The 13,964-nt window shown below is 50.4% G+C and overlaps 7 protein-coding genes across 7 annotated transcripts; 3 read left to right on the top strand and 4 right to left on the bottom strand.

The window, feature by feature from the left end:
* Positions 1-260: 260 nt before the first annotated feature.
* Positions 261-1,324, bottom strand: PENARI_c003G01027 (acyl-CoA thioesterase; the record flags this gene model as incomplete). Its single annotated transcript, XM_022628074.1, has 2 exons — positions 261-1,169; positions 1,247-1,324. The coding sequence occupies 2 exons, from the start codon at positions 1,322-1,324 to the stop codon at positions 261-263; spliced, it is 987 nt and encodes a 328-aa protein (XP_022491346.1).
* Positions 1,325-2,241: 917 nt separating this feature from the next.
* Positions 2,242-3,627, top strand: PENARI_c003G01673 (uncharacterized protein; the record flags this gene model as incomplete). Its single annotated transcript, XM_022628113.1, has 3 exons — positions 2,242-2,709; positions 2,757-2,915; positions 2,980-3,627. 3 exons carry the CDS (start codon positions 2,242-2,244, stop codon positions 3,625-3,627), a joined length of 1,275 nt encoding a protein of 424 aa, XP_022491638.1.
* Positions 3,628-4,078: 451 nt separating this feature from the next.
* Positions 4,079-5,851, top strand: PENARI_c003G04370 (uncharacterized protein; the record flags this gene model as incomplete). Its single annotated transcript, XM_022628304.1, has 1 exon — positions 4,079-5,851. The coding sequence occupies one exon, from the start codon at positions 4,079-4,081 to the stop codon at positions 5,849-5,851; it is 1,773 nt and encodes a 590-aa protein (XP_022492115.1).
* Positions 5,852-5,892: 41 nt separating this feature from the next.
* PENARI_c003G03861 (GNAT family N-acetyltransferase) lies at positions 5,893-6,651 on the bottom strand (the record flags this gene model as incomplete). The annotated part of the gene is made up of 2 exons (XM_022628256.1): positions 5,893-5,925; positions 5,980-6,651. The coding sequence occupies 2 exons, from the start codon at positions 6,649-6,651 to the stop codon at positions 5,893-5,895; spliced, it is 705 nt and encodes a 234-aa protein (XP_022491657.1).
* A 609-nt stretch (positions 6,652-7,260) lies between these two features.
* PENARI_c003G05375 (OPT family oligopeptide transporter) lies at positions 7,261-9,634 on the top strand (the record flags this gene model as incomplete). The annotated part of the gene is made up of 2 exons (XM_022628370.1): positions 7,261-8,061; positions 8,111-9,634. 2 exons carry the CDS (start codon positions 7,261-7,263, stop codon positions 9,632-9,634), a joined length of 2,325 nt encoding a protein of 774 aa, XP_022491844.1.
* A 412-nt stretch (positions 9,635-10,046) lies between these two features.
* PENARI_c003G03185 (uncharacterized protein) lies at positions 10,047-10,229 on the bottom strand (the record flags this gene model as incomplete). The annotated part of the gene is made up of 2 exons (XM_022628214.1): positions 10,047-10,118; positions 10,197-10,229. The coding sequence occupies 2 exons, from the start codon at positions 10,227-10,229 to the stop codon at positions 10,047-10,049; spliced, it is 105 nt and encodes a 34-aa protein (XP_022491957.1).
* A 797-nt stretch (positions 10,230-11,026) lies between these two features.
* On the bottom strand, positions 11,027-13,164 carry PENARI_c003G04519 (SH3 domain protein; the record flags this gene model as incomplete). Its single annotated transcript, XM_022628311.1, has 2 exons — positions 11,027-11,710; positions 11,779-13,164. The coding sequence occupies 2 exons, from the start codon at positions 13,162-13,164 to the stop codon at positions 11,027-11,029; spliced, it is 2,070 nt and encodes a 689-aa protein (XP_022491745.1).
* Between the last annotated feature and the right edge of the window lie 800 nt (positions 13,165-13,964).

A 13,964-nucleotide genomic window follows, 5' to 3' on the forward strand; every position in this document is an offset into this window, starting at 1 on the left:
TTGATGAGATCAGCTTCAGGGTCCAAGCACTATACCTGGACATGTCTACAACTTCACAATTGACTATATTTAACTTATATATGTTAAGTTATGTTACTACTGAGTATAAATAGAAAATTGGAACACGAAACTGTTACAAATCCCAACATTCCAGGCCGAGATCGCTCTGCAGATCTGTGGATGCGCATCTAATCTTAGCGGCGTTTGGACCATTTCATCATTTATGTCTATAGATGTGGATGTCTAGCTAACTTTACACTCTATTGTTTCCACTCGTCAAACAACTTGTCATCCAACGTAGTATATCCATCCACAACCTTTAGTCCCCGCTGCCGTTCCTGGTCGATGCGCTCCCACGTCCATTCCTCCGAGCTCCACAGGTCGGTATTCTCTTTCTGCTGCTTCTCGAGAGTTTCCTGGCCGGGGATCTGGTCCTCGCTCAGCTTCAGTACTTCCCGAACTAGCGACCCATCTACCCCCGTTGCAGTGATACCTTCAGTGCTACCAGGGGTATCAACGCCGGAAGCGTCGGCGGAAGAGTCGGCTGGTGTGGCCTTGGCTTCGATCCCCGCTGGCGGGGCGGGGAGGAACCCACTTGCGCGCAGGATCCGTTCTGGCGCAACAGTGAGTCGGCCTTTCTTAACCACATACTTGCTGACGGCCACGGCAAGCATGGTCTTTTCGCCGCCACCGCGGGCAGGTCGCATGAAGCAGGTCAAGATATACATCCACTTTTTATCCCAGGAGATCACCTTGGAGTGCATCTCATACAGTTCAAATGGTTTGATTTCACGCTTGAAGGTGCAGTAGACCGATCCGAGTACGATAGAGATCGCCTTGCGCTTCGGGGCACGCTTGCCCTCTTTCTTGCTTGCAGCCAAGAACTCCTCATCGAGCTCCTTGCTCACAATGCCCACACCCGGACTGTAAAGTCGACTCACAAGCGCAGTACGAGAAATATCCAAGTCTGCAAAGTAAGTGCTGTTGGACTTGTGCAGATTGTAATCAGTCTCCAACAGCGGCGTGCGGGATGTGACCATGCGAGGCACAAAGACAGGATGTGTCGGCTTGCCTTGCGCATCCACAACTGCTCTTCCCTTGGGGAAAAATGGGTCGCTGGGTTTGAAACGCAAGTTGCCCACGAAGTGATACAGCACGCGGAACTGATCCTGTCAGTGGTGTAACAGTGGAGATCTGCCGATGGAAAAAGGCAATTCCAACTCTCGTTTCAGGGGCCAGAACTTACATGCCAGACAAACGGGAGGCTCTTCAAATTGATCACAGCAAGGATCAAGGCAAGGGTTTTCCACGAGGCGAGCGACATGGCCGCGCCTATAATTTCGCGCATATTGTCCATGTGAAAAGATGGAATTTTCATTGAGATATTTCTCGTGGCCGGGAACAACAGCTCAGAAGTGGGCAAGGAAATAACAACTGAGAGTCCCTTGCAGGGAGATAGGCGATAACCAGGATATACTCCGATCTATACGTCACTCAGGAGAATCAGATGAAAGGAACTCAAGCACAAGAACACGAACACACTCGGAAAAGAGAAACCAAAAAAGTTGAAAGCAATGAAATGAATGACCCCACGATAACGAAAGCTGACCGCGCTTGCCGATCACAGATCGTGATATCTTCAGCTCTCTCCTTTTCATGACCGAGGCTCCGATGGCACACGTGATTCTGCTTAGTCATTGCTCTTCAGCATGAGCCCTCGGACAGACGGAGGCTTCGGGATGCTTTCAAAAGCAAGTATGGAATACTGGTTTTGATAAGGTTATTTAGTGCTATCAATAACTGCTGGGCCAGTTTTATGAAGAAAATACAGATATTGGAAGGACAACATGTCCGATGTGGATAAATTCATAGAGGTATATATCTGAAATGTCTAACATTCTGTCTGCAAATCTCTTTTCTGAATTTTTCAAACAAAACATAGGTTAGGAGCAATGTTGGAAGCATTATGCCCATGCTAGATACAGGTACTTTTATTCAGGGATCTAACATGTACAGAGAGCGTTCATATGGCTAAATCACAAATCGATCAGGGTTCTAACGTTAGCCCGAAAGAGATACGTGCACTGACATCTCATTGGACAGGGTTCATGAATATTCATGACTCGCAATGACTCATGGTGATCTCGTGGACAAGGCGGATACTTCGAACGTGAACTATTAAAGATTCTAACCTTTAAGTAACAACCGCCCAAGGAAATCTCAAAATATCGACCATTGACAATGGGCTCAAACCATGCGATCATCTTCGGCGCATCCGGCATAACTGGCTGGGCTCTGGTTAACCAACTCTTGGGTCCCTACCCCGATGCTGGCACGTTCTCCAAGGTCACTGCTATCACCAACCGCCCCCTCAACCTCTCCGAGACTTGTTGGCCTGAGTCAAACTCGCAACGACAAGACCTGCAGCTCGTCTCAGGCATTGACCTTCGTCGAGGTGATGGGACTACACTGGCAGATACTTTAAAACGCACAGTGAAAGATGTCGAAAGTGTCACCCATATCTACTACCTGGGTATGTCCCCATTGGAATATCACGAAGTGCAAAACTCATCACCAGAAGTTTTCACCGCAGTCGGAGACATTAGCGAGGAAGTCGCAACAAATCGGAAAATGTTTAAGAATGTCATCGACGCCCACAGTTTGATCAGCCCCAAGCTGAAGTTTGTGACATTCCCGGGTGGGACACGGGTAAGTATCCAAGCTATTCACATAGCCATCGCATGCTAATGAAACAGGGATACGGTACTTACTCCCCTGGTGGCACGTTCACTCCACCCTTACACGAGGAAATGGTGAACGATCTTCCAGTAGATTACGCAAAGACTGTCGTATATACAGAGCACCGCAAGCTTCTTGATGCTGCGAGCAAGGGCAAGAACTGGACTTGGTGCGAAGTCTGTCCAGATGCAATTGTGACTCTCCTACAACTGCTTTCCGGCTTAACTAACATGTATCAAGATTGGTTTCACGCCGAACGGCTCTCAGTACAGTTTATCACTACATTGGGCCCAGTATCTGTCTCTGTGGGCCTATAACCATGGAATCGGACCCTATACACCTGGAACCAACAAAGCCGTCGAAGTACCTTTCCCGGGCAGCGCGGCCGGTGCCAACTCGTTGTTCTCTCCAGTATCTAGCAAGACGATGGCACGGTTCATGATCTATGCCTCGCTGCACCCAGAGACCTGTGGTAACGGCCAGCTATTCAACATTGCCGACAACGAGACGCCATGCAAGTATGGTGAGATCTGGCCCCATCTGGCAAATTGGTTTGGCCTGGTGGGCGTGGGACCCACTGATATCCCACAATCTCTTGACAACACGTTGAAAGTTGGCGAGGTCCCTGAAACCACGCCTTCTGTTATGCCCGGGGAGTATATTGCCAAGCACAGGGACAAGTTTGCCGAGTGTGGACGTCCCAATGCTGTCAGTGGAGGCGTTGGTGTGGGTAACCGGCAGCTTGACAGCGTGGGTTACTGGTTGACTTTTGACCGGCAATTAAGTTTGAAGAGGCTGAGGGGGACAGGGTTTGAGGGGGATATTGATCCTGTTCAGGGCTGGCTTGAAAGTTTCAAGATGTTCAGAAAAGCCGGATTGATACTCTGAGTCGGAGTACTACTTTTGCTTTAATATACATGCAAATAGGGGCTGCTATACTCCATCAGTTTATGTATATCCTACCGGTCCATTCCATGATATGTGCTGTACATGAGGAGCTCAGTCAGTCCCTATGCTGAATCTTTGGAACAGATCCCTCAAAATTGGAACTTGAATAGTTACCTATCTAGAAAAGTGCTTTGTTATTCTGCGGATACTAACCCATACCCGAGTGAGAGCCTAACAAGGAAGTAGCCTGGAATGATAGATTCGTCTTTCAAAGTTGCCGTATTGGGACTTGTGTTTGCTCTCACCTAAGATCTGAGGCAGCAACTTCAATACACCAGTGGACTCCCAGCATCTTTTGTTTATCTCACCTTCTTCCCTCCGATTCCCACCTTCTTCTCTTATCATCCTCAACACTCTCAAACCCCCCGAACCCTTTTCACGACTCTCCATCATGCCTGGGATTCCTCTCGGACGATTTCTCTTTGCCCGCCTTCGCCAGGTTGGTCTTAACGCAGTGCAGGCTGTTCCTTCACAGAACAATTTTGAGATTCTGAACCAGGCGATTTCTGCCGGGCTTGAATGGACCCAGCATTCCAGCGACCTCAATGCTGGCTTTGCTGCAGATGGCTATGGACAAATCCGGGGAATTGCTGCTCTGATTACTTCATTTGAATCTCTCGAGAAGAAGATGTCTGTCAAGGATGCAATTAGCGGGTCCTATGAAGGGATGGTACCTGTCGTCGTTATTGTTGGAACTCCGCCGCGCATGGAACAATTCCAGGCTATCAAATTCCACCACCGTTTTTGCGATTCACAGCCAGATGTCCTTCAACAGTTTGCCAACTGGTTCACCAAGATTACCGTCACACAGGAAATCCTTCTCGACCCCAATGAAGCCACTGATCAGATTGACAACGCAATCAGAGAATGTATCCTTCAGTCCCGACCCGTTTACATCGAACTACCCGAGGACATGGTGGACATGAATATATTCACAACTGCACTCGATGATCCATTGGATCTCAACCTCCCGCCCAATGATGATGAACTCGAACAAACGGCGTTGGTAGAAATCATGAGCAGAATCAGAATGGCAGAGCGACCTGTGATTCTGATAGATGCTGGTGCCTCGACTTGTGGTGCGCGTGAAATCAATCGTTTGGCAAAGAGGACTGGATTCCCAACCGCAACAACCTCAGTTCGTAGAGGTCTTGTGGACGAGACTTTGCAGAACTTTCATGGACCCATGTGCTCCAAGTATGACAGGCTCGGTGCATATGTTGAATCTTCCGACCTTATTTTCCACATTGGGCCCATCAAGACCATGTTTTGGTCTCCCCCTTTTGTTCCGGAGTTCAAGCGGGATACAACAATCACTTTCAACTGGAATTGCATTGCAATGGGACACCAACTATGGGAAGTTTCCAGCAGGCTCATATTTCAGAAGATCCTAAGGTCTCTGAGCCAAGAAAGGCTCCAAGACCTTGCAACTTATCCTGACTTGCCAAATGTTCGGGAGAGTATCGACATGCTTCCCGTTCAAAAGAAGGCTACACCTCTCCGGCACGACGTCTATGCTTCTCTTTGGCGACGAATTTCATGCTTTTTCCGCCCCGGGGACCTTATTCTCACGGAAACCATCACAGCAGGCGAGGGAGCACGCTCGTTTGTTCTGCCCCGGAATGCAATCGTAATCAACTCGGGACTTCACAGATCCCCCGAGTACATGCTTGCTACCACCTCAGGCGTGGCCATCGCGCAACGAGAGCTTGATGAATCCAAATACCCGTTTGGACAAGGACGGACGATTCTTTTCGAAGGAATCGAGGGTTTCCAGCAGGCTCATAGGGTCTTTGGTACGGTGTACAGGGAGAAACTGAATATGGTTGTGTTCCTGATCAACGAAAAGCAGGAATCGGTGGAGAGATTCATGCACGAAATGGAGATGAAACACAACCATGGCGCCCCTTGGAGATATTCGGAATCTCTTTCTTTCTTCGGATCACCAAGCGAGACATCCTACCCGGTTTCCGTCAGCACCGTCCGCACCTGGGGCGAACTTGATGATATTCTCGATGACAAGAGAGTTCAATCAGGGGCTGGACTACAGCTTGTGGAGTTGAAGATCCAACCTCAGGTTCTCGAAGTACCTGGTCTTTTCAGTGGAAAATATGGCGAATGTCCAAGTCTTTTGACCGAGAAGTACGGGTTTATGAAGGATTGAGTTCCCCGCAGATAGAGAAACAACCGCCGAATCATGTTAGATTAGAGGAGGAGATACATCAGAACAATAAAAATCTATCACATGGTCCGTCTAGGGTGTCTTCTCTAATTTATCGACAGCTCACGTACCATAGCCCACATAGTAAATTCTTCCAGTGCATTCCAGACCCCAATAGCACATTTTCGACTACCCAAGATAGAGAAACCTTGCTTGAGCCAATAGGCACCAGTATCCTCTTTAGCAACACGAATCATTATGCGTACCGGAGATGACAGATGTCTGTCTTCAACCCGGTGTCGTCGTAAAACCTCCTCTTCACAGGCCCTGACAAGATGTCCCGCAATCCCCCTGCCACGGTATCGAGGATCTGGAGGAAGAGCCACAACAGCTACCTCATAATCACCTAGACAGGCATGTTTCTCGAGAACATGATCCATATCCTCATTGACTTCGTCCGCAAGCTCCGCTACAACGGAATCGATGTCGTTTCCAGCTTCATTGCAGGGCTCCCAAAGACCATCATCTGTCCATTTCTTCAAACTTGCCGTCCCAATCACTTCGGGTTTATGGTCCGGACCGCTGTCAACCAGAGCCACCGCGGTGAATCCATCCGGTCCGATTTCTTTGGATAACTGCGAGTCGCTCGATAGTCGGATCTTGTCTTCGGGAAACTTGATTTTGCTGGTGTGACTGACGCGATAGCTTGCATTGACCATGCTAGTGAGGTCGGGGAGCCATGGTTGGGAGAGAAGCTCGGCTGATGTATAGAGCTTGATATGGAAGGCTGGCCCTGGTTGCATCCTTCAGCTGAATACTTTGACGCGGGAGTATCTCGGTAAACTGGTAGATAGAAAGGTGGAGAAAGAAAATTGTCCAAAGGGTTCACAGGTGCGATATCAAGATGTTATAAGCATTTTCCTATGTGGGGATTACCAGAGTTCAGTCACCCGATACGAGACAGTGAACCACAGAAATTGCGCTTTGCCCTCCGATATCGTTGCATTTCGGATCGGAAATTACGCGCGGTCCGTGGGGAAGGGCCGATATGGCTGTCTACATCTGGATGCCTACGCGGCTACATTCAACTCTGGTGCTTTATATTCATACTTTTAACAACCCCCATCGTGATATCGATCATGGGGGGAAACATAAATCCCTAGACCATTATTAAAACTTAGCAAACTTCAGCGATCCTCTATTGAACGAATCGAGAAACTGGCATTCAATATCACGCATTCATTAGAGAGGGCGATGTAGGGCTGGGGAAATGTGATTTGTAAGGTGACGTCAGGTGATCGATCTTATCGAGCATTAATCAGCAACCTCTCTTATCTCTGTCCCTCGCCAGATGAACTTCTCGACTCAACTATGACTGATCGGTCGGTCTCATGAATTATCAGACCATCAGTATGGATGGTGATGCCTCCGAACAGCATCACCGGGTGACCCGGTCATCGATATCGGACCCGCCACCTACAGATCCCGTCGAACCCGCACATGGCCGAGCTCCCACCTCCGCCCAGAGCTTCACTCCGCGCTCACTCCTCGTCGGCCTCATCATCGGGGCCCTGATCACATTCTCGAATACCTACTTTGGCTTACAGACAGGATGGATCAGCACAATGGCCATGCCTTCGGCCTTGATTGGTTTCTCAGTCTTCAAGGTTCTCTCCAAGCATCTGTCATTCCCGTTCACGCCGGTTGAGAATGTTCTGATTCAGACGGTGGCAGGTGCAGTCGGAACAATGCCACTTGGATGTGGCTTTGTTGGGGTTATACCCGCCCTGGAGTTCCTGCTTAAGCCGGGCGCAGATGGACCGGAAGGCGATGGCGGGGAAGGCGAGGGTGGCCCTCTGAACCTCAGCTTCTGGAAGTTGGTGATCTGGAGTCTTGGGGTTTGCCTCTTTGGTGTCGTATTTGCGGTACCGCTGCGGAAAGAGGTGATTGTCCGAGAGAAATTGCGATTCCCGAGTGGCACTGCCTCTGCCTTGATGCTCAAGGTCTTGCATGGCTCTGGGAGCAAAGAAAAGATTATAGCACCTGAACATCCTCGTGCGGATGATTTGGACACGATTGCACCGCCTCCTTATACGCAAGAAGAAACAAGTCTTCTGAAAGATGCAGATGCTGAAGATCAAGCTGCCAACCAACGAGATTGGCGGTCGAAGATGCGCCTCTTGATCGGCGCCTTTGTAGTTTCTGGAGTCTATGTAAGAGCCCCCAGATTTCTCAATGTAAGAGTCACACTAATGATTGTAGACACTATTCTCTTACTTTGTTCCTCTGGTCCGTGATATTCCCTTGTTCGGCCTAAGCATGGCCCACAACTGGCTGTGGACCCTCAACCCATCACCAGCCTACATTGGCCAAGGCATAATTATGGGCCCATCGACTTGCATGCATATGCTCTTCGGTGCCGTATTAGGATGGGGTATTTTATCACCGCTCGCCAAAGCTCGTGGTTGGGCACCCGGTCCGGTAGACAGCTGGGATGATGGAAGCAAAGCATGGATTGTCTGGATATCACTGGCTATTATGCTTGCTGATTCACTTGTTAGTTTGGGATGGCTTCTTCTCAAGCCCATCGTGGCTCGTTCCCCCGGATGGATCGCCTGGTTCCGATCTACTCGTGTGGGACAATGGATCGCACTTCGGCTGCAGTCCCATCAGCACTCATATATCAACTACTCTGCATTGGAGTCTGAGAATCACCCGCTCACTCATGAACAGGATGATAACCAGATGCATGGAGCCCAGGGCGAGGAGGAAGAGGAAGATGCGCCACAATCCCAACTCATTTCCACTCGCACGGTGGTGATTCTCCTTCCATTGACTCTTCTGCTGAATGTTGTGTGCATGCATATTGTATTTGGAGACATTATTTCTCCTCTTCTTTCGACCCTTGCTACCCTATTGGCGGTGCTTCTGTCCATCATGGGCGTTCGAGCTCTGGGCGAGACCGATCTCAACCCAGTCTCGGGTATCAGCAAGCTCACACAACTCCTCTTCTCACTCGCCACACCCTCCTCTCATTTCTCTCGACGTACTGCACTAGTAACCAACCTACTGGCAGGTGCAGTATCTGAATCCGGAGCTTTGCAGGCCGGTGACATGATGCAAGACTTGAAAACTGGTCACCTGCTCGGCGCAAGCCCCAAGGCCCAATTCTATGGGCAGATGATTGGCAGTCTTGTTGGTGCTGTTCTATCTACCGCTGTATATAAACTATACGTGAACGTCTACGAGGTTCCTGGCGAGATGTTCCAGACACCTACTGCGTATGTCTGGATCTTCACTGCTCGCCTGGTGACTGGCCAAGGTCTCCCAGAAATGGCTTGGCAGATGTCCTTTGTTTTCGGCATTATCTGGGTATTTATCACTGCCCTAAGGATTGCAACTGCGTCTCCTGCCTTCTCTCGCAATGGGAATCCTCCGCCCTGGAGATCGTGGATCCCTGGTGGTATTGCCGTTGCTGTTGGTATCTTCAACGTACCATCCTTTACTTTGGCTAGAGCCATTGGCGGTATTGTCGCATGGTGGTGGTCGCGGAAGCATTCGGAGACAGCGATCGAGCCTGTCGCTGGTGGAAACACTAATGGCTCTGGTCCCTCCACAGAGTCTGAAACTCGTGAACGTGGGCCATCATCAGCCGAACAGGCATCCGAAAAAGCAGATGCTGCCTCCTCGGCAGTCGTTGTTTTGGCTTCTGGTCTTATTCTGGGCGAAGGTATCATGAGTATCGTGAACCTTCTTCTTGCAAGTGGACGAGTTCCGCATCTGTGATATAAGGGAGTGTTTCGGGATACAATATATAGCCAAAAGCATTCATACACTGGTATGATACCATAGATTTAATGAATTTCGGGTCTCACTTACAAAGTAGAACCTCAATTCTATGTATCTTGTTCAGTCATTTTGATACAAGTTCCAAACACATGGCAAAGCCCTAAGTAGAATAAAAGCATAGCGCCGGTTTTTGTTGTCTGCTTTCTCGCAGGCTTCTTTGGCTTCGTTAAAACCAGCATTGTCACTGTTGCCTTGCGTGATATGTGGAGCAAAGAGACAAGAAGAAGGGGGGTCAGTAGCTATAGATGCTTAGAGGCTAGGGGAGCCTCTTACTTAATAAGTACTAACGTAAAAAGAAAATATCAAAGATATATAACTTAGGAGGCAGCAAATGCAACGGATCGGTCATTTAAGGCAGTGGTTGAGCGAGAGGATCTAGGGGACAAGCAGGCTTCTTAAGCAAAGCCAACACCTCTACTTTCTCTGTTATTTTACAGCAATATAATTCAAGTTTGTTTTCCAAAAACAAAATGTCTACTATTTCCGAGAAATAACTTACGACCTTTTGTAAACTAAAGCGCTTCTTCGCCATGGCGTCCTTAGCTAACGAGGAGGGGGGTTTGTTATTCGCGGCACAAAGACATGTAATTAGAATGTCGTGCTCGATTGATGTGGAATACGTGTGCTAAAGGCGACGACAGATTACACCCATGAAGCAGAAAGTGAGTATACAGCAGCAGGTGCTTACCAGACATCGCCAAAGGGATAAAATCGTCTTTCGGGAAAAGCTACGCCTAGCTTCATAATACAAAGAGCGAACCATTTAGAGCCATAGTTGCAAACAATCTAAATTCTACACTGATATGAACATACGCAAGAATAGCTGTGTTAATACAGGCCAAATGATCCGGTTTTTCCAGCTTATTTGAACATGCCACGCAGAGTCTCAATCCGGGTCAATATCAATCCAGTAAAAAAAGGCGAAAGTTGCAAGCATCTTCCAGCCGTCGAAGAAAAAGAGGGGTAAAAAAGGGGACAAAAAAGGATAAGTGGGAATCGGCCTTTGGGTAACATTACATAGGTGCCATTAGGAATACAGAGGGCACTTAGGCCACGGACCGGGAGAGTGAATAGGTAAGAACAAGTCAAATCAATGGGAAATGGGGACAGTGGAAGCAGGAAAATGATTCCAACGGGCAGTACACAGTACAGGTTCAAGTTAAGGGGTTGTTCGTCATGGATGCGGGTAGATGGATATCAAGTCAAAAATCGAAATCAACAGTCGTAGTAGGCAAACTCATTTCCGTCCAGCGGGACACTGACAGGTCAGTGGATATGCCTCTGTTCTGGACAAGACACAGGCTCTGTCCAGATGAAAAATTCGGTCAGTTAAGCGTCCTGGGCGGGGACGGGCTTGCGCGAGACCTGCGAGCTCGAGGGCGAGGTCGGTGCGGAACTCGGAATAGCTGGAAGCTCGCCAGTGGGGGCGGGAACGGGAGCGGCTAGTGGACTGGAGACCGGCGGGGCAGCGGCGGCAATGTTAGGAGGGGCCATGTTGCCGGCACTGTTGCTGCGTTGGCGTTGGTTGACGGGCATCTGGGGGCGCTGCATTCCGGGATGGCCATACGGACCAGGGCTCATTGAGCGGGGACTAGGTCGGCCGGCACTGGGAGACATGGAGCGAGGACCGGGCATACCACCAGGTCCGGGAGACATAGAACGGGGAACAGGCATTCCTCCTGGGCCGGGGCTCATCGCACGTGGACCAGGTCGGCCAGGTCCAGGAGACATGGAACGAGGAACAGCTGGGAACTGAACAGGCGACACTTGAGTGCCCGGGTAAGAGCCAGGAGGACCAGCGAAGCCAGGGCCAGAGGGAGATCTCGGGCGTGCATCCTGGGGATAGAATCGGCCAGGAGGCGCCATGGGGCGGCCATCAGGGCCCATGATGGGTGGGCCACGCGAGCCAGGATTGCCAGGAGGTGGGCGAGGGCGAGGCATCACAGGGCGGGCCGAGAGGCAAGACCGAGGGGCCACACCTTGCTGAGAGCGATCAAGGCGGATACAGAGAGCCTGAGAGGACAAGTTAGTAATTTGATCTTCTAAACCATACTTTCTCCAGGAAACGAGGAAGTACTCACCCATCCATCGTCGTATTCGTGAAGCAGCCGCACCAGGGAACCAGAACGAAGACCAAGCTCGTCCTCCATGGACGGGTTGAAATCGAGTTGCACACGGTGAACATTGTTGGGACCAGCAGCTCCTGCCGCGGCGCCTGCTAGTTCAACTGTAGGCCCGGCAGCAGCGGCAGAGAAACCATTGACAGGGCTCGTCGAGGATTGAGGGGAGACAGTGGGGGAATGAGCGCGTGAACCTGCAGTCCCGGGACGAGCAGTCTCCTCCTTGGACTCATGAGAGGCGGCTGCAGCACCTGCAACGGCGCCAGCCGCAGCAGTGCCGACGGCTGCAGCTGCCATAGTCGATCCAGAGGTTCCATTGCTGGCCTCGGAAACGGAAGGTGCATGGGCAGACACAGGGGTATCGGCAGTACCGAAAGGATTCACGGGGTCATTAAATGGATTGGGGCTGCTGCCAGCCGACTTGGGAGGAGTGGGGGGCGGCGAGTCACCAGTGAGGTTACGAGAAGCAATGGCTGCTGAGCCGGCTGCAGCACCGGCAGCACCAGCGGTAGCCGGGTTGATACCACCGCCGCCACTGAGGTCGGGTGCGAATTGAGTAACAGGGCGAACATTGAGTACCGGAGGAGTCGAGGGAGTCAGAGGCTTAGGAGGTGGTGGCAGAGAAGCTGCGAGGCCTCCTTCGGGCAGGCCTTCACCTCCAAATGCCTTCTCGTTCTCCTGTTGATAACCATCTTGGCTTCTCTTCTTCTTGCGAACGATGAAAAAGATCAGGGCGGCAATCACACCCACACCAAGGATCACACCAATGGCCACGCCAGCCTTGGCACCCCCGGACATGCCAGCAGAAGTGGTGGAACTACCAATGGCAGTGGAAGAGGCCGAGGCGGCCGAATCAGTGGCCGATCCAGTGGAAGTTGCGGCGAGAAGATCGTTGACATCCTGGCTAGTCTCCGCGGTAGGGGATGCCGAAGTTACAAAGGAGGTTGCAGTACTCTGGGACTCGGTGGTCGATGCTTGCTTGGCCGTTTTTTCAGTCGTTTCAGCTTTCGTAGTTTCCGTGCTCTGCGCTGAAGTTTGAGTCGTGAGGGCCTCGGTCTCTTTGGTGGTAGCCGCTTCCTCCTTAGATGTGGTGGTAGCCTCATCAGTCGCCTTAGTCTCAGTAGTCTTTTCCTTAGTTGCTGTCGCAGTCGCTCCAACAGCAGGGCCCACGCCCACGTTCTTGTGTGTCGCAGTCTCGGCTTCGGTCGTTCCCGGGTCGCCGGTTCGATAGCCACCCACAGGTCCGTCGAAATTGGCGTCCAAAGTCTGGTAGACGATCACAACATTTCCTCGCTCTTCCAGATCCTCCACCTTGCGCTCATGGTTGTGGTGCGCATGCCCGTGCATCTTGTAATGCTCCCAGGTATCAAGATATCAAGAAGCGGTAGTCGGGTGTAGAAGACACAGGGCGAGTATTACTCCTAAAGAGGGGGTAATTCCAGGATTCCAACGCGAGGTCCAAGAACCGCGTCTCTGGTCGATTCCACGCTGTGGAATGTGGATAGAAAGAATGGACGAGATCGAGCACCGCCGATGTCAGAGAAAAAGGAAAAAGAAGGGACGACGACTTCCAGGTCGTACAGGAAAGAGAGGATGGAAGAAGAGAAGAGGAAGTTAAGAAGAACCCGATGGTCCAGCCGGGGTACCACAAGGAACCGAGATGAGAGGGACCCTGTATGGGATGAACCACACTAGCTGGAAGTGGTAAATGACAATGAAGATCATATGAAATGATTGGTCTGTTGTGTATGGTGCCTGGTTCGATGATGTATTGATACGAGATTCGGGGCCAACCGTGGGACCCTGTATTGACTCTAACCTAATCTTGTCACTTCACTACACTTCCAGCGTTCACTACAGTGTAGTTAGAGACAATTTATAGAAAGATGGAATGTGAGATCTTCATTTTCCATATCTGTTTATACATGATAAAGGAACAGCTCGCTACCATCTGTAGGGCACAGACTTCTCGATGGCTGTTTCACCCTAGCCCCGTCCGCCACATCTTATTGATCGAAGACCTGGACCCGTAATTTCCGACGTTGCCGTTCATTTCAATCCACTGCGTGCATTGGTCAGCAATATGCATGGAAAAGCCTCATTGCACATTTCTCCATGCACAGGGGTAAACATGTAAACAATGGAAA

This window comes from Penicillium arizonense (assembly GCF_001773325.1).
Source record: "Penicillium arizonense strain CBS 141311 chromosome Unknown PENARI_contig003, whole genome shotgun sequence".
Lineage (NCBI taxonomy): Eukaryota > Fungi > Ascomycota > Eurotiomycetes > Eurotiales > Aspergillaceae > Penicillium > Penicillium arizonense.